We start from the raw sequence: 23,535 nt of genomic DNA on the forward strand, positions 1-23,535 counted from the left end.
CCCTCTCCCTTCAGTGTTACGGGGCAAGGGATACAGAAAGGAATGCTTGGAGAGATGTCTTGGAATCAGAGCTGTGCACCCTTCCCAGGACAGGTTTCACTGGGGAGGGGCCCCAGGTGAGGACGGCTCTCCCATCCTCTTTGCATTCCTGTTTGGATCAGGCCATGCTGTGGTGCCCCTGAGGGTCTCAACCCTGGGTGACAGCACCTAGTTGTGAAATCTGGGTAGGAGTTGGTCTGCTTATCCTTCAGCCTGGGGAAATGAGTTGGCTCTTAGATGATATTACAAATGACACTTGACATTTCACTGGCACTTTACAATCTGAGACGCTCAACCCAAACTCGATCCATTCATATGCTCCCACACAAGGGCTCTTGTGTAGGCAAAGGCTTTGGAGGCAGCAGACTGGGACAGAGGTCTAAGGCCATGTATTTCCCGGAGCAAATGGGCAGCAGGTGGGAAGCTATGAGACCAACCCGCTATCAGCACCCTCGCTCGCTCTTGTCCGGTGAAACACATGGTTGGTGGTGGTGCCAGGGGGCGGGGGGCGCTCCTGTTCCAACCCTGGGTTATGAAGCTGCCTCTGAAACCCACCCAGGAAAACCCAGGGACCCTTTTCTAATGATTTCAATGTGACAAGTCAGAGAGAAGGCAGCGGCAATACTCTGGCCCAGTAAGGACTGAGTGCTTGAAAACTGCTTCCAACTGAGCCTCAGCCTCAGAATTTCAAATGAAAAGGAAGTCCCTAGAAGAGGGAGGCAACGAGCTGCTTCTTCATGGAAAAGGTGTTGGGTAGAAGGACTCTGCAGGGACTCTTCTCACATTTAGGACCACACGATTCTGGGACCGACCTTGACTCACTGGGCTAGAGAGCTGTGGTTCTCAGCCCTGGCAGCACATTAGAATCTCTTGGGGGCAATGTTAAGTAAAACATGCCTGGGTCCCACCCCATCCCAGCCCGATCCAATTCAAAATCTCCAAGAGCGAAGCCCGGGGTGATGGTAAGTTTGAAAAGCTCTCAGGGGATTCCAGTGTGCAGCCAGCATTGAGAACTGCTTCTGCAGGGCAAATGGGGGAACACTCCAGGATATGCCTGGAGAAGCAGGCTGCTACTACGTGGAATAAAACATTCAGGTGAAACCTGGAAACAGAATGGTAGCTACATATCCATGTACTTTAAAAAAAATGCAGCATTAAAACTCAGTTGTCTTGTAGGTCTGGAGCAGAAGGCACAAATTGGAGGCTTTCAGGGCATATGTGGGCCACTGACATATTTTGTATGGTCTGCAGTGTTGCAAATAATTTTGATCTAATGTTAGAAAATGGAAAGATTTCACATAAAACACCAGATGTTTAGCTTCCTTTGAAAAATAGGAAGATCCAGAAATACCAGCTCCGCCTTCCTCCAAGGCAACAGTCAGCTGAGCTGAGAAGGGACGGTTCCCCTTAAAAAGGGATAAACGGTCTCTAGTGTACCACAATCCCCTCCATTCCCTAGTGTCTCCCTCAGGTTTGTGTTAGTTGTCTTGTATGAATATGCTTGTTCTGTTGTTTACTTAAACTAAAAAAAAAAAAAAAAAAATACTTCTTTGTACCCATGCCTTTATCAAAAGTGAGAAAATTAATGATAGAGTAGATACTTTGTCTTTCATCTGGCACTTTCCTTGTTTATATTAATATTACTTGCTTGGTCTCCGTGCCTTTTGCATTTCAACCCCTGACTGAATTCTCCAGTGTTCATCAAGGGCGTCGGGGCTGTGAATGTGGATAAGGAGAGGTGTGGTTGAGTGGGGCAGGAGGCTCTTTAATAGTAAAGAGCACTTAATCATTCCAGACACAGCGTAAGACATGGGAAAATGCCTGCTAAAGTCATCAGTTTTCTGTAGTCTGTCAAGCAAATTGGCTTCTTAAATATTCCTACCTCGAATGCATTCATGAGGGTATAATTATACCTCCTGCATTTGCTGTTTGGTTGCTGTGATTGTATTAACCAGGCCTTCAAGCTCTGCCAAGTGGGGGTAACTGGGCTTTCCATTGTTTCTCTGCTCGTTATGGCTACCTGGGGTGGGAACTGGCCTTGAGCCCAGGACAGAGGAAGCCTGAGTGGTTGGAAGGAGTTGCTTTGCAAGGCCATGGCCTCAGAGCAGCCTCTGGCTTGGCCACCAACTTTGTATGTGACCCCCAGTGACTCACTTTCTTCTCTGGGACCATCAGTGAAATGATGAGATGGATTGCTAACATCCCTTCCAGCTCTTGGAAGAATGCCAGAAGAATGCCAGCCTCAGGGGAGGGTTCGGGGGCATGGAACCCCGGCTCCAGGGAGGGTGGTGGGATGCGCTCACCTGTACACCGGTGAGGCAGTGAAGAGGCCATCAGCCCTAACCAGCCCAGCCCCATATCATGACATGTGAACACCTTCGAGCAGCTGCCCACTTCTGACCTGAGGCCTCTGGCTCTGGGCAGGCTGATATCAGAGATCTCCAGGAACCCAGGAGATGAATGGCCTTGGCCTGCTGGGACCACAAAGTCTGACTTTGTCTGTGCCTTTCTGCCATGACCAGTGCTTAGGAGGGGAAAGCAGGAGTTCTCTTGGGGTCCCTCTGGGAAAATGACTGTAATGGAGACTATCTCCTTGTCCTACTACTTCCAAACCCTCCAAGCTTGGTTCCCATAAAGGCAGCAGGCTTTGATTGCTTCTGAACCAGGCTCAAGCAGGGCCTGAAGCTGCCCTACCAGCTCAGTGCCCCTTGGGGTGGCAGAGCTTGTCTTCTTCAGCATTGCCTTTCCCCAGCACCAAGGTGGGGCCTGGGCCCAGAGGAGGAAGAGAATCAGAGCCTGCGGTCTTGCCCAGGTGGGAAAACCAAAGCATGTGGAGCTTTGCATGCTCAGACTCTAGAAACTTAGCTTTCCAGTGGCTGTCTCCCGGTTCCAGCCCACACCCCTGGCCCGTCAAACCCACCAGTCTTGCTGGGTCCAAGGTACTTACGGGTAGTCCCAGGGGACCACGGTCTCCTTTTTCTCCCTGGACGCCTTTCTCTCCTTTTGCTCCATCTAGTCCTGCTTCCCCCTGGAGGAAAGGGAGAGGGGATGAGATCACACAAGGACATGTCTCAGACAATTCATTCTTACATTCTGGGGTCCTGGAGACTGGGGTGGCATTTGTAGAGGAGGGAGGAGTCAGGGGTGGTGGGCTGAGGATACCAAGAATCCCTGAATTCTTAGCCTACTCCCGCCTCAATGAGTAGCCCATGTATCCTGTGGGAGCTTTGAGAGCCCCACAGAGAAAAGGACTAGGTGGTGGGGCGATTAACCCACAGGTCAGGCCTTGGCACAGGTGCCCAACTGCATGGCAGGAAAGCGGGAACCTTAGAGAGATTTGCTCAGTTGCCTGAGATGCTACCCCCAGAGCCCTGAGGCCCACAGCCTAGTCGGGAGAACAAACTGCTCCAAAGTCTCTTGAATACTGGGGCACGAGGAAAGGGCCATTGTCACACCAACAGCCTTCAGCCCCCTCATCCATTTGAAATGCTTGAGGGGAGGCCAGGAGAGCCCAGTGCAGAGTTCCCCCGAGCTTGACCCGGGGAGGGGTCCCACCCTATGTTGCTGTCTCTCTCCCACCTCTACTCAGCATAAGTGAAGGGGCTGGGGCAGGTTTGATAGGAAAAGGATTTTAACCATTGGCTAAGAATCTAACCTGTCACTTTGTGGGGTGATGGATGGGAAGCTTCTGAAGCCAAAGCATGCCAGGTGTCCATGATGGATGCTAAAGGGAACCTAGGACTTCCCCCTGCCCTGACTGGACCCCCTTGGCTGGAGTGTCACATAATGCCTTCTAGGAAGAAGGGTCAGCTGGTCTCGGGTGCATTTTCCCTCTTTTCTACTAGCACTGACATAGCGCCTGTCATGTGACTTCTCCTTACCTTTGGTCCAGGAACACCTTGGAGCCCCTGCATTTGGAATAAAACAAGGTGCATTAGAACTGCATCTCTAGTTAACACAACTGCCTTGTCCACAAATGGAACACAGAAGAGCAAGGATTTTGGGTGCAGAGTGTGGTTTGGGGTCCCTGCCCATGAGAGGTAGAAGGAAATGCTAAGTGGAGGTCATGCTTGGGGCTTCCTAGGGAATAGTCTGAGCCAGTCTTTTCCAGCCAGGGCTCACAGAAAATTTCTCTGTGGTCCTCATGGTTGACCCAGAGTCTCATGAAAGAAAGATGCAGAGGTAACACAGCAAACATTAAATTAATACATGCAAAGTGCTTGGAACAGTGTCTGGCATCCAGTAAGTTTCAATAAACATTGGCTACTATCATTATTCCTACTGCTACTTCTACCATCCACAACAGAGGACACCAGTGCCTTGGGGACCACTAACCACACAGAGGCATGGACCAGCATCTGTTGCTTCAGGGTGCTTGGGGATCCTCTAGGGGCAATGCACAGGGGTCCAGTGGTTATATTTCTGTAGCCAAGGAAAGTCAATCCAGTGGGGCTGGGTCTCTTTCTTTCCTTCCTTCCTTCCTTCCTTCCTTCCTTCCTTCCTTCCTTCCTTCCTTCCTTCCTTCCTTCCTTCCTTCCTTCCTTCCTTCCCTCCATCCCTCCCTCTCTCCTTTCCTCCTTCCTCTCTTTCTTTCTTTTTGTGAGACAGGGTCTCACTCTGGTTGCCCAGGTTGGAGTGCACTGGTGCGAACTTGGCTCACTGCAGCCTTGACCTCCGGGGCCCAGGTGATTCTCCCACCTTAGCCTCCTGAGTAGCTGGGATTACAGATGTGTGACACCACACTCAGCTAATTTTTTGTATTTTTAGTAGAGACAGCGTTTCACTATATTGCCCAGGCTGGTCTCAAATTTCTGGACTCAAGTGATCCACCTGCCTCAGCCTCCCAGAGTGCCAGATTGGTATCACGGGCATGAGCCACTGTGCCAGACCGATGGGTCACTTTCAAGTGAGGATTGAGAGAAGCAGACATTTGATGGCAAAGGGTGAGGTAAATGTTGGGCAGAGCTTATAGACAAGGGATCCTGGGGCTGCCCTACCAGTCAGCTATTTCCAGGAAACCAAGCAATGTGGTGCCCCCAGGATGGTGCTGTTTAACATGGGAGGGAAAAGGACAGGGGAGGGGGGTTTGTAGACTAGGAAATCCCTCCCTGGGAGGAAGAGGTGATAGTGACTAAGGATCAGGTTGAGCCCAGTGACTGCCATGGAGAAGGGACATTAGTGGACTGGCCACTGACAAGCCCTCTAAACTTACCGGAGGTCCGGGAGGCCCCTCTGGCCCTGGCGGCCCAGGAACCTAAAAGCCAAAGGGGAGCCCTGTTACACTTGAAGTGGCCCTCCCTCCTGACAGGGCCTAGGGCCCAGCTGGAGACTGCAAGGCCAGAGGAGGACATGGTTGCCCACTGGAGGTCAGCTAGTGACTGCCCAGCACAGTATCCCCCGAAAAAGGCCCAGAACACATCAAAAACTCTTAGCAACCCAGTGGCCTGCTCAATGTTGAAAAAAAATTTCCAGGTAATGTCCCTAAAGATCTATTCTTCTTGATTTTTCTTGGAAGAAAAAAAGAAAGAAAAACACCAGAAGATCTAGCAGCACTAGGTTCTTGCTCATGCATGGCAACAATTGCCTGGAGTGGAATAAGAGTTTTCCCCTCTAGGTGGGGCATGACATCTTCAGTTTACTCCAGTCCCCACCACTCCCTATTGTCTTTGACCAAGAGCTCTTGCAGTCATTTTTTTGCATGCCTGGCCCTTGTAGACATTTGAGTTTGAGACCCTTGGCTTAGAGGAGCAGAGATTGGTTATCTGGAATGTGGGGAGACTGAGCTGTTCCTAAAGATTGCTCCTCAAGTCCCCAAGGTTTGTTACAGACAGGATGGGGACTGCTGGTCTCTGTTTCCCTTGAGAGCAGATGCAGCTTGTGGTAGAGGAGATTCTGACTGGACAGTGAAGATGGAGGAGCTCAGGACTACCTCCTCTATGGAGGGTGGTGCCCATTGCAGCTTCTGTCTCTGATGAACACAGACATCCTTTTGTCCACAGGCAGCCATTGCTGGGTCCTTCTGAGCTTCTCACCCCGCCTCGGCTTCGGGGCTCTCCTCAGGTGCCTTGTCTTCCCGTGGGCAGAATTCCCTGGAGCATGGCCAGGGGAGTGACTCCTGTGCCAGGCCACGACAGAGGGCACCCCTACACTGGGCAGAAAGGAGGTCCCTATTGTTTCCTGGACCTGTGGACTTTGTCACTCCATCACAGTCTCCTTGCAGGGAACACAATCTTTGGAAACTCTGCCTTCTTAAAAAAAAGTTTCTCATTTTTAATAAAAGTTTACCATTTTAATTCTTATTATAAATAAGTGGTTTATGTATCCTAATCATGGTATTGATTATACAAATATCTACATGCATTAACATTCACAGAACTGGACATATTCCTGAAGTAAGTTTTGCCTGTGTGGTAATTTTTTTTTTTTTTTTTTTTTTTTTGAGACGGAGTCTTGCTCTGTCACCCAGGCTGGAGTGCAGTGGCCGGATCTCAGCTCACTGCAAGCTCCGCCTCCCGGGTTCACGCCATTCTCCTGCCTCAGCCTCCGGAGTAGCTGGGACTACAGGCGCCCGCCACCTCGCCCGGCTAGTTTTTTGTATTTTTTAGTAGAGACGGGGTTTCACCGTGTTAGCCAGGATGGTCTCGATCTCCTGACCTCGTGATCCGCCCGTCTCGGCCTCCCAAAGTGCTGGGATTACAGGTGTGTGGTAATTTTAAAAACAATAAAAAGGTTTCAAAAATTTAAACACTTTCTTGATATATCAGATGTGCTTGAATATATGTGTATACTTTTGATATTTATATATAATAAGCATATAATTGTATATACATATATGTATATGCTTATGATTTCATATATATATAAAATTTGGTTTTCTACTCTTTTTCACTTAATGTGAAACTGATTTTTCCATTTTTTATATGTTCCCCACCAGCTTCCTGGTAATAGTGCTGTGCTATTCATTGAGTGTAGTGAAAATGAGTTGTTACATACCCAGGGCTTAGTGCAGTGCTTGGCACGAGGAAAGCACTCAGACGTGGTGACTATTACTACTATTAGTATTATTACCATAAGTTATTTAATCCTTTCCTTCTTGATAGAAATTTAGGCTGTTTCCAATGTTTATTTTAAATACTTCCGGGAGGGACAGTGGGCGTATAATGCTTTTCCTGAATTAGGATCATTTCTTTAGGAGGCTCTCCATTTCGAAACAAGTACCATGCACATTGTACAATCAGGTCTGTTTCACTACATTCAGATGGGGCTTGGCAAGGTGAACCCACCCTGATGGGGACTGAGAAGGCTTAGTGGTCCCTCCCATGGGTCTGAGGTGCTATTTGGGTTGCCCAGACCCTGCCACCAAACATCCTGTCTCTCACACATCCTTGATCTCTGTTGCTTTCCTGGTTCTTGCCCCTGAGTCTACAAATATGCCTGATTTTCCGCTGTCTTTTGAAAACCTTGCCTCCATCCTGACTACTTCTCACTCAGTTGTTCTATCTTCTCCTCCTTTCACCATCTCACTTCTCAAAAGAATAATGCCTCTATCTGGAAAGCCTACCTCTGAAACTTTGTGGCAAACTCCTACAAAGCCATCAAGACTCTGCCCAAATAGCACGTCTTTGGGGATGCTTGCCTGATTCCCTAAGTTGCTCCCATGCTAGTGCCCATTATGGGGTACTGTGAACGGCGAAGGGACGGTTCTGTTTATTTTCTTCCTTTTTTTTTGTTTTGTTTTTGTTTTGTTTTGAGGCAGAGTCTCACTCTGTTGCCCAGGCTGGAGTGCAGTGGTGCAATCCTGGCTCACTGCAACCTCTGCCTCCTGGGTTCAAGTGATTCTCCTGCCTCAGCCTCCCAAATAGTTGGGATTACAGGCGCCTGCCACCACTCCTGGCTAATTTTGTATTTTTAGGAGAGACGGGGTTTCACCATGTTGGCCAGGCTGGTCTCGAACTCCTGAACTCAAATGATTCGCCCGTCTCGGCCCCCCAAATTGCTGGGATTACAGGCATGAGCCACTGTGCCTGGCAAGTTCTGTTTACTTTCATATCTCCAGACTCTAGCACCAGGACGGAAGCACAGGAGGTGCTCTGTGAAGGTTGCTGAGAGATGTGGTTTGAGAAGACTGGAGCAGTCCAGAGGCTCAGTGCCTGACCCACGGTGGTGCTCAGTAAACGTAAACGTCAGGCAGTTGCAAGCTTCATTCTAAAGCATAGAAACACTGTGCATTCTGCAGAGACTGTCGTTTGATGGGTCTCTATCAGATTATCTCTCATGTACCTCTGCTCCTGGATCGCCCTTCTCCCCGGCTTCTCCTTTCTCTCCCTGTGGGCACAGAACACCACTGCATGAATGCCAGCCCTTGGGAAAGGCTGGGACAGACGTACCCTCACATCCGTGACAAACTAGACTGGGACGCGACTAGTCTAGGGGTCAGCAAGGAACACTGTGGAGGATGTGGAGGTGTCAGCCTGCAGGACAGAAGACTGGGCAGGGACTGTCATCACGGTCTTGAAGAATCTGAGGCTCTAGTACAGGAAGGAGAGGCTGATACTCTCTATGGACTGTGCAGCGGACACGCCTTAGGGTGACCTGTGACTTTTTTTCTTAGCCATGGAGTAAGGCACATGGCAAAGGTGATGGAACCTCACTTCTATGATTACATTGCAGATTATAACATACATGCCATACAGATGGTGACATATAACATATGTTAAGATTATGTTACAAATATGTTACATGAACACACAAACACACATGCACACAGCTCTGTCTTGCTAGCACTAGGCACTAGGGAGACCCTACTGCTGGCCTTGGCCTTGAAGATGCCAGTGGCTATAATGTGAACTGTCTACTGTGCAGGGGGTGGGGAGGGCGGGGGCGCAGGTGGCAGGAACTGTAGGTGGCCTCTAGGAGCTGAGTTCTGTTCCAGCAAGGAACTGGATTCTGCCAATACCAGTGAGCTTGGAAGGGGATCCCTAGCTCCAGATGAGAATGCAGTTGGCTGACACATTAATTGCAGCCGCATGAGACCACGGGCAGGGGACCCAACTAGGATGTGCCTGAACTCCTGACCCACAGAAACTATGTGCCAATACATGTGTATTGTCTTAGGCCGCTACCTTTGCAGTGATCAGTTACGCAGCAATAGATAATAAATATGGCTCCAGAGGCTCTGAGGGGTCACCCGGGGGAGGCTGACGAGGGAGCTTCCACACCATATCCAGGAGTGCTCCCTCCATCCTGGGGCTGCCCCATGGCGCAGTGGACAGGTCTGGAGGCAGTGAGCTGCCTGCCTGTGCCAGCTGAGTGACGAGTCCTGTACTGGGTCAGACTCGGGACTGGTTGACCTCTGAGGCTCTTTCCACTTCCTAGAGGAGAGTTCTGAGACCAAGCTTCTAGCACCTTCAAACTAGGTTGGTGCTTCTAGAGGCCATCATACTGTGAGCCGAGGAAGTTGCAACTCCTGTTTACACTCAAATGCGGTAGCTACTTGTTAAGAGGACCCCCTCTGCCTGCTCCCAGGCTGGGTAGGCAGGCTTGGGGTTAGGGCAGCCTCATCACAGTGCCAGGTGCCCGCTAGGCTGGTGGCCGCAGGGAGGACCCTCGTCTGTGGCTGCCTGCAGACAACCTTGACACCCAGCCCTCTGGCCTCACTGTAAACCTCAGAAGCCCAGCTGGACTAGGCAATTCTGCCACTCCGGTCTGCTGTGGCCACCAGGTTCTCCTTCTCTCCCCAGTTGGGCTGTCTAGACCCTACAAAATGACAACGATTTCTGTTAGTGGAGCTCAAGGTGGTCTTGCTGAGTGTGACCAACTGTGGCATGCACAAGATGTGGCCCCCTTGCTTCAAGGGTAGGTGCCTAGGATGGCACCCATTTCACAGATGGAAACGCCTGAGACCCAGAGAAGGCTCCCAAGTCAAGTTGGCAGCCTAGTGGACTGGGCGAAGGCCCCGTTTCTGTACATGCAGCCTCTCCTGCGTATAGGGCTTCTGTACACTTTCCAAAGAGGCAACTCTAAACCATGACTTCATCTCCTTCCCAGCAATCCAGTGAGGTATCCAGGGAAGACATTGTTATTGCCATTTTAGAGATAAGGAGACGGAGGCTCTGCAAGGCTCAGTGGCTTTCCCAAGGATACAGCTGACAGAGCAGGACTTAGGTCTCCTGAGTCGGGAAATTGGCCTTCATAAAGTGAGTGACTTGAGGGGAAGCTGAGTGAATCCCCCACCCCTAAGTCCTGGCCCCAGGTTTCTAGCCCAGGCAGCAGCTGGCACCATGCAAAGTGCAAAGAAGCTCGCATCATGCTTGGGAGTGGCGTATGCACGGAAGGGCAGCCAGCCGTGCCACTCACCGGCGAGCCTGCTTGTCCTGTCTCTCCTTTCTCTCCCTTTTCTCCTGGGCTCCCTGGGTGCCCGTTTTCTCCTTTCATTCCTGGAGGTCCATCCTTTCCTGGGGGGCCTTGGGGACCAGGAGGGCCCATGTCTCCTGGTTTACCGCGAGGTCCCTTTAGAAAATACCAACAACGCTTCTTAGACACATTAATGGAGAAAAGAGAAGAGAGGGAGACAGAACAGAAAAGTCCAAAGGCCTTGGCTCGTTGGTGCTTGACTGGGGCAGGCAGAGACAGCCCAGCCTGGGTCTGCCTGGCTCCTCCTGGGGCTTGCAGGGTGGGTCCCTCTCCCTGCCCCTCCCCATCTCCCCTTGCCCACTGGGCTCACACCAGGGCCAGTTCTAGCGCCATCCTGCCCCGCCTCCTGCCCCCAGGGCCAAGACTGTCTTCAGAGGTTTGATTGGAGGATGTCTGTTCATACCTTCTCCCCATCGTGTCCTGGAGGGCCTGGCAGTCCAATCTCCCCCTGTAGCCAGAACAACTAAAGGTGACTCTCAGGGCAGAGACCATAGCAGCCATCAGTTACACATTGCTTAGTGCACCCGGCATCCCTCTCCACACTTTCCCATAGAGTTTGCTCATTTAATTCTCACTGTGTTGCTGGGAGGTATGCACTTGCAGCCGCTCTTCAGTAGACAAGACTCCAAAGCACAGAGTTGTGTGCCTGAGGCCCACAGTCAGTGAACTGGGGAGCCAGGATCCCAGTCTGGACACTCTGGCTCCATGTCCATGTTTTAGCCACAACCTCCCACTGCTACCTCTGAGAGCCCTAGGTGCCCTTAGCTCCCTTGCAGAAGGGTTCTTGCCTTCCTGTCTTCCCTGAATGCAGAACCCCTGCCCTGGCTGCTCCACAGGGTGCTCCTTTCATCTTCACACAAGCCAAGCCCCTTCTTTGGGTCAGGTAGGGAGTTAAGGGAGGTGGCAAAAAGATGTAGGTCCTACCCAGAGGAAAGGGCAGGGAATTCTGCCTGACAGATCAGGGGAGGCGTCAAAGAGGAGGTGGTCTTTGAATTGGGCTTGAAAGATGAGAAGGGCTTTGAAAGAAAGGGAAGAGGGAAAGAGACTTGCAGGGGAGAGGACATCATGAGTGGGAGACAGAGGGGCAGACCTTCTGAGAAAAACACAGGTGGGTGGAGTGTAAAAGGAAAGCAAGGGCAGGGACTGAGGTGGGAGGATTGGGGAGGGGCTCAAATGCGGAGGTCCCTGATGGGGTCCTCATTCCTGCTGTGGGTCTGGGTGGGGCAAGGGCAGGGGTGTGTCTAGACCCAGACCCCACCGCATCAGAAAGCTCTGTGAATTACAGGAGCCCAAGCAGATGGCAAGGGGAGGACAGAAGAGCGACAGCGGCTGGGAGGTGGGTGAGTGGGGCCCTTGGTGCTTTGGAGCAGCAGGAGGGTATGGCGGTGGTGCTGGGAAGATGAGAGGGTCACAGGAGGAGGGGAAGCCCTGGGGTCGCTGCCCTTGCAAGGTCTTCACCCCCTTTGTCAAGACAAGATTTACCTTCTGGCCTGGAATCCCTGGAGCTCCAGGTGGGCCAATTTGCCCAGGAAGACCAGGAGGCCCCTAAGAAAGAAAGGAAAGACACATGGAGAACTGTCCCACTGAGGAGGGTAGCCTGTCTCCCGAGGGCTGTATGTGGAGGCTGGCTTGTAGAGATAAGTTGTTTTCAAACCTTTCTCCAGTGATAGAAGCACATTTGTTTGCAAAGAAAATAACATGGGGAACCCAAAATGCAAAACATATAAGCACCAAGTGTGACTGGGTTGAAGTGGAGGTGGGGTTTGGAGAGCCACGTCCAATACCCTCTCCTCCTTCTCTCTAGGGCACCTCTGGCGACCCTTTGGGTTCCAAGAAGCTAAGTCTGACCTTCCCCAATAATGACTTAAAAATGTCTCCAGGAAACAACCCAAATGCCCATCAACAGGGGAATGCATAGTATGTCCATACAATGAAATACTACTCAGCAGGGAAAAAGAACCAAGTGCTGATGGCAAGAGTGCATCTCAAACACATTTTGCTGAGCAAAAGCAACCAGACACAGATGCTGTGTGATTCCATTTACATGAAACTCTAGAAGAGGCAAAAGACACATCTAATCTACAGTGACAGAAGTGACAGCAGAGCAGTGGTGGCCTGGGGCTGGGAGTGACTCCCAAGGTACATGAAGAAATTTTCTAGAGTGATTGGGTGGTGGATACCTGGGTATATGTACTTATCAAAATTCATCAAACTCTACACCTAAAATGAGTACCTTTTATTATGTGTTAAGTTACACTTCAAGGTTGATTTTAAAAGAAAAAAAAAGTTTCTGGAAAAGTTTTATTTCCAATAGCTATTTCACATTACTATTATTATTATTATTATTATTATTATTATTAAGACAGAGTCTCACTCTGTCACCCAGGCTGGAGTGCAGTGGTGCCATCTCGATTCACTGCAACCTCCACCTCCCGGGTTCATGGGATTCTTGTGCCTCAGCCTACTGAGTAGCTGGGATTATAGGCACCTGCCACCATGCCTGGCTAATTTTTGTATTTTTAGTAAAGACAGGGTTTCACCATCTTGGCCAGGCTGGTCTTGAACTCCTGACCTTAAGTGATCTGCCCACCTCAGCATCCCAAAGTGCTGGGATTACAGGCATAAGCCACTGTGCCCTGCCAAATAATATATGTTAATGTATCCAAATGAAACTCATTGATTCCAGAACCACGTCATTGATAGCAATTTCTGGGATTGGGACGTCAGAGAAGTGGTGTTTGATTTTGAGTTTGTGCCATCCCTAAGTGTGTTCTGTGGCTCATAGCCATGAAAAAATATTAGGTGAATTGAAATTTCAGTAGTCAGAGAACCACATGATTTCTCCTCCTGTCCTCTACCTTAGAAGTTAGACTTGGTGGTAGTCATTTTAACTACAAATATTTACCAATAGCCTGTCACCAGTAGGCACCTGTACAAAACCCAGGCTTGAAATGCCCTGGTTTTCCAAGTGCAGATAATGAAACTGATTTCTAGGAAAGGGGGATATGTGGGAGGTTGCTACTAGTTTTTCAGGGTAATGGATTTAATTAGCTAAAAGTTGGGAAAAAAGAGAAACATTAGAAACATCCTCCTCAGTACTGCTATTTCCTTGACATAGCTGTAAATAGAATCCAGCATTTGTATTGTCACCAGAGAGCACAGCTGTATTGGTGAAGAGCCTCTACATGGAGGACAGCCATGACCCAGGGCATGGGCAACCCTTGAGGCCCACCTACCAGTCCTGACCCATCACCTCCAGCTCAGATCATCGTCTGCCCCAGCCCTGTTGGGTCAACCCTAATCTGCAGCCCAGGGCCTTCTTTCTGGAGGGGAGAAATCAAGTCCTTGCTTCCAGGCTGCCGTCCCCAGCCCCCAGCCCAGTGCCCAAGGAAAGCCAGGAGGAGCAAGACTTACCATCAAGGCCAGTGTCCGGATCTCCTAAAAAACCAACACCAGGCAATCAGTTGAAGAGCAAACCAAGAGCCAACTGGAAGGTTCTCACTACACAGTCATGGAAACAGGGGATCTGGGCCCCTCAAAGGAGCATGGGTGGAGGGGGACCCTCGCAGGTGGGCTCCATGGTCCCCAGACTCACACCACCCCCACCCCCACCTCTCGATGAGGTTTGTAATCACTGGACAGAGAATATGCAGCATCTCCTAAGCATGATTATACTCTAAGGCTGTCCTACAATGGACTCAGGCACACCCTGAATGGACTGCAACCTCTACTTCACTTTACTGAAAGGGAAGGAAGCACCACCTCTTATTCTTTCTAGTCACCATCTGAGGACCCTCTCGTGTTCTTTCCTCTTCTCCCAGGACCCAGATTTCAAAGTTGCCATGCACCTCCCTTTAAATAGGCACAGGATAGCAAAATATGGAACCACTCAAAAAACAGATCAGAGAGATGACTTTTGGCTTTAAAAGAGAATTTTACACCTTGTAAATGGAGTCACACATGGACACAGACTCCTTTGAAGAAGTGGTTCTTGAGCAGGGGCAATTTCTTCCCCCAAGGGATAATTGGTCATGTCTGGAGACATAGTTTGGTTATCACAGCTGAGGCTGGGGTGCTACTGGCATCTAGCAGGTAGAGACTGGGGACGCTGCTGCATATCCTACAACACACAGGACCGCCTCTCCCCCCACCACAAAGATTCTCCAGCCCCAAATGTCAACAGTGCCAAAGCCGAGAAACCCTGCTTTAAAGGGTGGGGAGCGGGAGCTCATGAACTGGAAACAGGATTAAACTGACATGAAAGGAGATGCGTTCCAGGAAGATTTTCTGCTGTGTGAAAGGGGGTTATGCATACGTTAAAGAAATGGGGCCCCAGTACCCTGGATGGGCCATACCTTGTGGGGTGCCAGGATAATTCCACTGTGGCACTCAGGGGCCCAGAGGCAGGATAACTGGCCAGCTGGGCCCAGATAGACAACCCGGCCACCTGGATGCCAGTAATGGGGCCATTTGCCAGGAAGCTACACAGCGGGAGGTCGAAGGAGAGAAAGTGAGGAAGCAGCTCTCCTGGAAGTGCTGCCTGAGGGCCTGAGGGCAGGGCCCCTACTCAGCTGTGTGGAAGGGCCCCCGATCAGGGCATGGTGCAGAGCCCTGAGGTCCATGAGGATCCTGGCCTCTGGGCTGGACCCTGCTCACCTGGAGAGCCTCATTGATGTTTCCATTGTAATCCACCATCTCTCCTTTCCCTGGTTCTCCCTTGGAGCCCTAGAAGGCAAATGAGATCTCAACCCAGGGCCTGGACCAGGAGGGCCTGGACGAGGAGGGCCTGGAGAGCGACTGTGGCCTGCTCTCTATCCGCCCACACTGGCTGCACCTGGCTGCACACACGTGGACCCAGAACAGCCAGCGGGGCCCTGGGGATTCCGAACACTCTCAGAGGATACTCGGGGACTGCAGAACAAATGGAGGACTCCATGTGAGAAGTCTGGGCTAGGCCGAACTGGGAAGGTTGGGTCCACCTGTCCTGCCAGTTAGACCTCCCACTTGAGGGCCAGAATGCTCTTCCCCTCCTTCCCTGTCAAGACCCCAAGGTCAAGCCTGTGAAAGGAAGATAAAAACTTGGGACCCCAGTTCACTCGGCCAAAAGAAAAAAAAAGTTAAGCTGAAAGCTGAGTCATGCAAGAAGCTGCCTTTCCTTTTGTTCCGAAGCAGAGAGCTACAGATAAAAGGTTCAATATCCCCACAGGTAGCTGCTCCACGTTCACCTTAGCTTACGTAAAGTGCCGATTTACTGAGCGTGAGACTAATACATAATCAACTATTCTGCTACTTGCTCCTTTTTCCTTGCAATGTGCGAATTACCATACCCTTCCTCTTTCCCCTCCAGCCTGCTTTTCCCCTTTAAATATCGAAGCCCTCAAAATCATCTTTGGCAAAAGGCACAGACATGTCTCTTGGGCATGTGCCCTTAACCTTGGCAAAATAAACTTCTAAATATTAATTGAGACCTGTCTCAGATGCTTTTTGATTTACCAGCTGCTTCACACTGTGACTCCAGGCGAGAGAGGCACATACCTTGGGGCCAGCTGGTCCCTGTTCTCCAGCTGCTCCAGGCTCCCCCTGTTGTATGACAAAATTGGAGCGAAGTGGGGATGAAGTTGGTACAGAGAGCCTGATGTCCCTAGATGGGCCATGTAATAAGGGCCAGGAGGCTCCTCTTAGTTCTTAGTTCATAGAAGTGCAGGTTCCGCCCTTTCAGGAAACATCCAGGGAGCACCCACCCACACTCCTCTGCCCCTCTGAGTCCCTCTGGGACTCGGTTCTGAGTTCTGGGTCTGAGTTCCTCCCACTTCAGACTCAGTGGCATTCTCTCTGTTCTGTGTTCATTGTTAGTGACTCCCCTTTGTCTCTCTCGCACCTTTTCCCCAGTCCCCTGAGTCAGTTGCCTCCGTGGGAACAGGGACATTTGCTTCTCTTTAATTCTATTCTGCTCAGGTATCCAGGGCTCAGCAACTTTTTGCCAATTATCTGGGTGTCAGTTGCCATCGAGAGCCCAAACGGTTCTTTTGCTGCCCACTCTGCTCGTGAAAGACCCGGAATGCCGAGTGAAACGTGGAGTGCCAGGAGGGTCTCAGGAGGACATGGGTGTATGAGCACCCACCTCCCAGAGTGGGCAGGTAGAAGGATTTGTTCCTGTTGCAAACAGGACAGAGCCATGGGGAATAGATGAAAAAGCGGTGTAACTTGTGAAAAACCAAGCGCAGTTTCAATTTTTCTGGGATAATGAAAGACAATTGAAAAAACCAAGATAGAAAGTAAAAATAAAGGAAACAAGAACCCTTTGGTGTGACTCCTGATGACCCTGCTCATGGGACGTGGAGCCACTGCTGCCTCTGGGTAACCCTCTGTCTTTCTCCTCCACTGCCACAGCACTTTAGCCACTGTGAACTCATGAGGGATGCAGCAGCCTTTCATAGGGAGTAGCTGGAGAGAAGCAAGAGCCCCTCATTTACCAGTGGCTTGGGAAGCTTTGTGTCACTCCCTGGTCAAGCGTCCCATCCTAGACTGGCTTTTGCATGACTGCTGTCTCAGTGGATGGCTCTCTAAAGCCCAAGCCAACCAGGAAATAGGGAAGCCAGGGGTCATGGCCAGTCAGCCTTGGGTCCTGAGGGATACCCTGAGGGCCGGCTGGGACGATTCTTGACCTCCCAAGCTGACCCTCATCTTGCAGCTCTGGGATGTGAGGGTCTCTGTACCTTGTCTCCTTGCCGCCCTGGGGGGCCGACCTGGCCATCGACACCCGCTTCTCCCTGGGGAAGAGGAGAGAGTTGGGATGAGGGCATGCTGGGCACCTGGACAGCTGCTTCTGGGGGAAAAGATGGTCTTGCCGCTCATGCCCTGGGTGTTGCCTTTGGGCCTCTCTTTCCCCGATGGCTTCAGCACCTCCCACTGTTCCACCTCCCTGACTCCTACCCACTCTTGGGCCCAGCCCAGGTCTTGCTTCCTCTGGAAGCCCACCCCTGCTTTCCTCCCCTGCATTCTGTACCCTTTACTGGTGTCCACTCTGCCCTGCCAGGCCCTCCTAGGCCCACGCAGAGCCCAGCCCGTGGCAGGTGGATGCGGGTGGAATGAATGAGTGTATTGCCCCAGGTCATGTAGAGTAATTCACACTTTCCTTCTGAGCTAAGAAAGAGACCCCCTTCATTTCTCAGGGCTGCTAAAGTAAACCAAGCAACACAGGAGGCATCTGCTTTGGGAAACCCAAATCTTACCATTGCACTTTTCAAGCAGCAAAAGGAAAGTGAGGGCAGTTTCCATTTGCAGCTGCCTCCACTGCTGCCACCTACCAGATGTGCTGGTACCAGGTGGGGCCCAGCTGATAGTTGACCTGCAACCTACTCAGAGCCAAGGTGGGGGGCTTCTTGGCTGTCCTGAGGCCCTGAAGCCATCGGTCCCTCGCTCAGTTACAGCATAGCCATTGAGGTCCTGCAGCCATTGCGCCCTGACTCAGTTACATCAGAGTCATCTGAGTCACTGGGACTATCCATCTGCCCCAGGGAAGACATCTCCTCTGAAAGGTCCAACTGTTATCTGCTTGGAAGCAGGAGCTGGGTCCAAATGACCTTTTTGGAATCCATGGGGAAAACCACACATCTGGAGCAGGGGAAGGCTAGAGAAGTTGGGATGTCCGGGATGTAAAGTCCCCGAGAACAGGCTGAAGACAAAGTCCCCAGGTAAACGCCTCCCCGACACCGATTCCAGGGAACACTCACCTTTGGCCCTGGGGGTCCAGGGAGCCCTGGAGGGCCAGGTTCCCCTCTGCCTCCTCCAATGGAGTTGCCAGCATCGCCTTTCTCTCCCTGAGGGTGGAAGGTGGAGTTAGCGTCCCTGGTGTGGAGGAAGGTCTAGGCTGAGCACTGGAGGGACACTATGGAGTGTGGGCCCCAGGATGTCTGGGGACCGACCAGGGGCCTTCAGAACCCCAGACTGGTCTGATCCAGCCATGGGATTTGAAGAGAGATTGGAAGTGTGTACTGAAGGGCAACAGGTTTAGAGCTGATACAAGGGACCCTTCAAAACTGGGTCTGGAGCAGTGTTTCTCAAAGCGTATTCCACGGAACACTGCTCAGTGGGTTGAGAATATTCAAAATGGGGAATAACATTGTTATTGGTGGCCAAACTATGTTAAGCAATGCAGCATTAAATAAGGCTTTGCAGACCCTATCACTGCAGGGTGCTCTAGCTTCTAACAGGCTGAGGAGCACTGTGACTCTCCAGGAGCCCATCTGATTATGCACACCTCCCCTAACTTATTTTGGCCTTATCTTTTTTTTTTTTTTTAATTTTTAAATTAAATATCTTACAGAGCTCATGAACTGTGGGATGCATTTGCAGAGCCGGTACAAAGAAATCTGACCAGGTCATCGCTACCGAATTATTTACATTTAGACATTTTATTTTTGCCAATCAGGGCCTGCCTATGGCCCCTCTCCCCTAACAAACAGAATCTGTCTGCGTTCCAGCTGCCTTTCCTGCAGTCTGGGAGACACACACATCCAATGCTGGGGCCCATGTGGATGTGCAGGGCCGGGTATGGGATGTGGGTGACGAAGGACCTGAACCCTCATTCAGAGTAACACCTACCTTCTGCCCCAGGAGGCCAGGAAGCCCAGGGGAGCCTTCAGCCCCCTTCTCACCCTGCAGGGAGATGCAGACAGTGGGGGAGTTAGGAACTGTCTCTGCAGCAGGTTTGGGAAGTCACCAGCCCCACAGCTTAGGGCCTTGCCTTCCCTTGCTCCTGCCTCCCTGCTTCTGCCCCTGGCTGGCTTTCCGAAGGGCTCCACTTCCTCCTGGCCCCCATCCCGGCTGGCTACTTCCATGGGCCACTTCGCATTGGTGACATCTGCATGACTGCTTTCCTTATTCCCATGTGACCCGGGCCCTTGTCATTCATGCTGGGGAGAAGTCACACGGGCCACAGATCATAACAAAGGCCAGAAGCATCTAGTCTATCCTGGGGGTCTCCTGGGAGAGGTGAGCAGTTCAGAACGCCAGTGGTTGGGCAAGCAATTCCTTTTCACCACTCTGCTCTTCTTCAGATTCTTAATGCTTAGCAACTAAGGGCCCTCCGTCTTTTCTTACACCCCCCTCTCTGCCTCTAGCTATAACCAGCTCATCTTATTTGGACATAGGGTCATCGCAAATGTAATGAGTTAGGATGAGGTCCCACTGGAGTAGGGTGAGCCCCTATCCAATGTGCTGATGTCCTTATAAAAGGGAGAAATTTGGGCACAGACATGCACATAGGGAAATGCCATGTGGAGATGGAGGCAGAGATTGGGGTGATGCGTCTATAAGCCAAGGAATGCCAAAGATTGCCAGCAAGCACCAGAAGCCGGGAGAGAGGCCTGGAGCAGATTCACCCCCTTGGCCCTCAGATGGAACCCGCCCTGCTAACACCTTGCTTTTGGACTTCCAGCTTCCAGAACTGTGGGACAATGAATTTCTTCTGCTCAAGCCACCCAGCCTGTAGTACTTTGTTACCACAGCCCTAGCAAAATAATACACTTACCTACTCAGCTTCTTCCGGTACAGAAGAACTCCTTTTTCCCCCATGACATGAATCATAGAGCCCCTTAGAGATACTGAACCCCATTGTCATTTCACAGATTTGGCGGGGGAAGCCCCAGGAGGTTACGTGACTGGTGGCCAACCCCTTACTAAGTCAGCGGCAGAGGTGGCTTGAGCCCCTGTCTCCCAGTTGCTCTGCCTTTTGGGACACAAAGGCTTCACAGAGCAGCTGTCTTGGTCAGCTCAGGTGGCTATAACAAAGTCTGAGTGGCTTTGACAGCAGAAATGTATTTTCTTACAGTTCTGGAAGCTGGAAGTCTGAGATCAGGGTGCCAGTATGGCCAGGTTCTGGTGAGAGCCCTCTTCCTGCCTTGAAGATGATGGCCTTCTTGCCGTGTTCTCACAAGGCAGAGAGGGAGAAAGGTCTCTCAAAGCTCTCTCTCTCTCTTCCCTTTCTTCTAGGGTCACCAATCCTATTGGATTAGGGCCTCAACCTTATGGTCTTATTTAACCTTACTGACCTCCCCAAGGCCAAGGCCCTATCAAAATACAGCCACACTGGAAGTGAGGGCTTCAACATATGAGTCTGGGAGGGACATATTCAGTGCATAGCAGTGTCCAATATCAGGTGAGCTTCCAAGAGCACCCCACCAGCAGGGCTGGGGTATCAGGTCAGCACAAGAAGCTTTGCTACCCATGGCCCTGGGAAGAGGCAGTTCTCATGTGTAATAATGTGAGCTGAGGGCTCTGGGCTTATAATTTGGTCAGATGTCTCAATGAACATTCATTCCAGCTGGAGCCACAAAAGGTACCACACCAAGTCTTTGGGTGTCTTCTCCTTGGCACCTGCCCCGGGGTAGCAGCTGAATGGCAAAGTGGCCTGAGGCTGGCCAAGAGGGGTTGTGGAGGGCCAGGCAGAGGCCCTGGCAGTGGGAGGGAGTCCCCGCTGCCCTGTCTTGCCTGGGCTGCTCCTGCAGATGTGCTTAGTCTGGGCATCCTTCAGAAGCAGGCCAGGTGGAAAAGGAAAGGATGTGGGTCCTGACCTATGGAGATCCTTGGGGAGCAGAGGTGGAGGGAGGCAGGTTCCTCCTTCTGCTGGGCTTTCTGCTGGGTAATCAAGGCTGCCCAGGAGAGTGGGTGTGCTCTTGAGGTCGTTTCTGAAGCTTGGCCAGGCCATCCTGCCACTCCCCTCATCTTGGGACACATGCACCAACAGCACGCTGCAGGCGACACACCAGCCACGGAGGAAGGCCAGGGAGTAGGGGACTGGTGAGGCCAGGACGAGGGGGCACACACTCAAATACACGATATCCTACCCTCTGCCCCCTCTTTCCCAGCAAACCTGGGGGCCCCGGCTTCCCTTCTGCTCCTGGATCTCCCTTTGGGGTAAGAAGAGAAAGTCACTGATAAGAAGATGGGGCAGGGAGTGAGGGGTAGGATGGGCAGTGATCATTGACCAGCATTTCCAGAATACTTGTCCCTTAAGCTCTTCCTCTTTAAAAAAGGGTGTTCTGGTCAAAAAAATTTTGAAAATGCCACATAAGATATTTCCTTTTGAGAGCTCCTCAATGCACATGTAGCAAATTAAAGGTTCTGAGAAGGTCTGCAGCAAAGAAACCTGTGTAATATTTCTAACCTAGTATTTCTCAACTTTTTTTCTTGTCACATCTCTTATTGTCATACAAGAGGGAAGAACCCTGTAGGTGCAGGGGACAATAGTGACTGCCTGCTGCCGCTAGGCCAGGACCCAGGGAGGGGGAGGCATTTGCAGTGTGCTCCTGACCAGTGGGCCCTTCTCTGCTCAGCCAGGTCCCCAGCCCCAGGCCAGCCTCAGGGGGACCAAGAGCAAAACAGCAGCAGCCCCTCCCACCTCTGCCCATGACCAATGCTCTGTGTAGCCCAGAACATTCTCTCTGTATCAGTACCTTGGTTCCTGGGATCCCTGGCTCGCCCTGTGTGGAAAAAGAGAAACAAATGTGAGACACAGAAAAAGCAGAAACAAATAAGCAAGGCACCTGTTGGTGGAGGTGGGGTGGGGGGGCAGTCGGGGTGGGATTAGTGAAACATCTGGCCAGCCCCGGCTCTTCTCTGTTCAGGCATCAGGTCCCAGGCCAAAGGAGGCCTATCAGGCTACTGACCCTTAGAAGGTTCTATTCTTCCCCAGGTGAGGGGCGTGGCAGGTGGGAGCATAAGTGAGACAGCCCAGGAGGAAGGAGAGGAAGGAATGGGTATTTGGTTTGGACATGGTGCCCCCTGGAAGTGCACCTGCTGTGAAGATTGAATTTGAGCACTTGTTTTTCCAGGCTATCCTAGCATCTGCAGTTAGGGTGGGGGTTCTGGAGATGAACTCCTGCTCTCTCTGAAGCTTTGGAAGCATATAGCTACTGAATTATAGAGCATAAAGGAAAGATCTGGGCTGCCTTCCTGCTGCCTTGGTGCCTTGGCAGGCTAGTGAGTTGAGGCAGGAAACCTTCGCTATTTACTTGCAAGGCTTAGTTACACATCTGGCTCAAGGTTATGCACCTGGCACAAATGTTACTTTGAGAAAAATGTTTCCAAATCCCGTATGCCCCCTCGTTGGTCTGCCAGCCACCCCACTGAGCCTAAGATACCCAGCTCTGCCTGCTCACATCTCTCCCACCCTGTCCCTGATGTGTTGGTTGCAAAAGTCCACTGACCTTCATCCCAGCCACGGCAATTCCAGGAGTGCCCTGGCAAAGAGAAACAAAAAAAGGTCTGAAGACATTCTTCAGTGAGAGGGCAGTGGCGGAGGGTGGGGGGGCGGTGCAGTGGACAGCCTCCCCATGGTGCGATGGGAAGGAGGACCGCTCACTCCTCCCAACTCCGCAACCACCAACCCTGCCTGGGAGGTGGGGGTGCTGAGCTGATGCCATGAGAATGGACCCTGAGGAAGGGGCTTTGTGCAGCTTAGTCTGCAGGGCTCCCTGGGCTTCCCAACCACCTGGCCTCTCCTAGGAGGCACAGTGGGGACTGTGGGGCACTAGATGGGGCTGGGAGGGGGTCCCTGGGGTGGAAGGGGGAGCTTCATTGGACTATGAAAGGAGGAGGAGATGGGAGGGGAGAGGGCAGGAGGATGGAAAGCCACGGGAGAGGGGGGCAGAGTAGATGACAAAGTAAAGGGGCTGATTTCACCAGGACAGTCGTCCCCACTGTCTGATTGACATGACCCTCACAGTCAGCTCTGCGCATCTCTGCCCTCACAGACTGGGGAGTGGCTGGAGTGAACCCTGTTTTCGTATCAGCCCAAGGCCACCTACTTTGAGAGATATATGATGCCCAAAGTGCCCCTTAGCAAATCTCAAGTGGAGGTGATTTTTGGGGGTCCCTACTCTCCACTTGGGTCTTAGGACTGCAGTGGAGCTAGGGGTACCTGAAATGGCTTTTTATGACCCAGAGATACCCAGGAGGAGGCCGCCCACATCAGGGCGCACTGATGAGAGACCACAGTGCTGCAGCTGGGAGAGCCAGGGCAGGCGGAAGGAGGCCCAAAGAACTGGGACTCCAGAGTGTCCCTGGAGCTGGGGAGAGAGG

The 23,535-nt window shown here is 51.5% G+C and overlaps 1 protein-coding gene across 7 annotated transcripts in view; it reads right to left on the reverse strand.

Annotated features, from left to right (window-relative positions):
* COL13A1 (collagen type XIII alpha 1 chain) overlaps nucleotides 1-23,535 on the reverse strand; it is a 158,596-nt gene that overhangs the window by 18,908 nt on the left and 116,153 nt on the right. For 4 of the 7 annotated variants that reach the window (XM_025396675.1, XM_025396676.1, XM_025396674.1 and 1 more), the window contains 14 exons: nucleotides 22,662-22,694; nucleotides 21,909-21,935; nucleotides 19,057-19,110; nucleotides 18,186-18,272; nucleotides 17,169-17,222; nucleotides 15,988-16,032; nucleotides 15,109-15,177; nucleotides 13,867-13,890; nucleotides 11,935-11,997; nucleotides 10,856-10,900; nucleotides 10,396-10,548; nucleotides 5,252-5,293; nucleotides 3,921-3,947; nucleotides 2,987-3,067 (listed from right to left, as the gene is read on the reverse strand). In XM_025396675.1, the coding sequence (XP_025252460.1) occupies nucleotides 2,987-3,067; nucleotides 3,921-3,947; nucleotides 5,252-5,293; nucleotides 10,396-10,548; nucleotides 10,856-10,900; nucleotides 11,935-11,997; nucleotides 13,867-13,890; nucleotides 15,109-15,177; nucleotides 15,988-16,032; nucleotides 17,169-17,222; nucleotides 18,186-18,272; nucleotides 19,057-19,110; nucleotides 21,909-21,935; nucleotides 22,662-22,694 (804 nt within the window). Of the gene's footprint in view, nucleotides 1-2,986; nucleotides 3,068-3,920; nucleotides 3,948-5,251; nucleotides 5,294-8,319; nucleotides 8,365-10,395; nucleotides 10,549-10,855; nucleotides 10,901-11,934; nucleotides 11,998-13,866; nucleotides 13,891-15,108; nucleotides 15,178-15,987; nucleotides 16,033-17,168; nucleotides 17,223-18,185; nucleotides 18,273-19,056; nucleotides 19,111-21,908; nucleotides 21,936-22,661; nucleotides 22,695-23,535 lie in introns of all 7 variants that reach the window. The other 3 variants (XM_025396672.1, XM_025396671.1, XM_025396670.1) reach the window with 1 other exon arrangement.

The sequence above is a fragment of the Theropithecus gelada genome, chromosome 9 (assembly GCF_003255815.1).
Source record: "Theropithecus gelada isolate Dixy chromosome 9, Tgel_1.0, whole genome shotgun sequence".
NCBI classification, from domain to species: domain Eukaryota; kingdom Metazoa; phylum Chordata; class Mammalia; order Primates; family Cercopithecidae; genus Theropithecus; species Theropithecus gelada.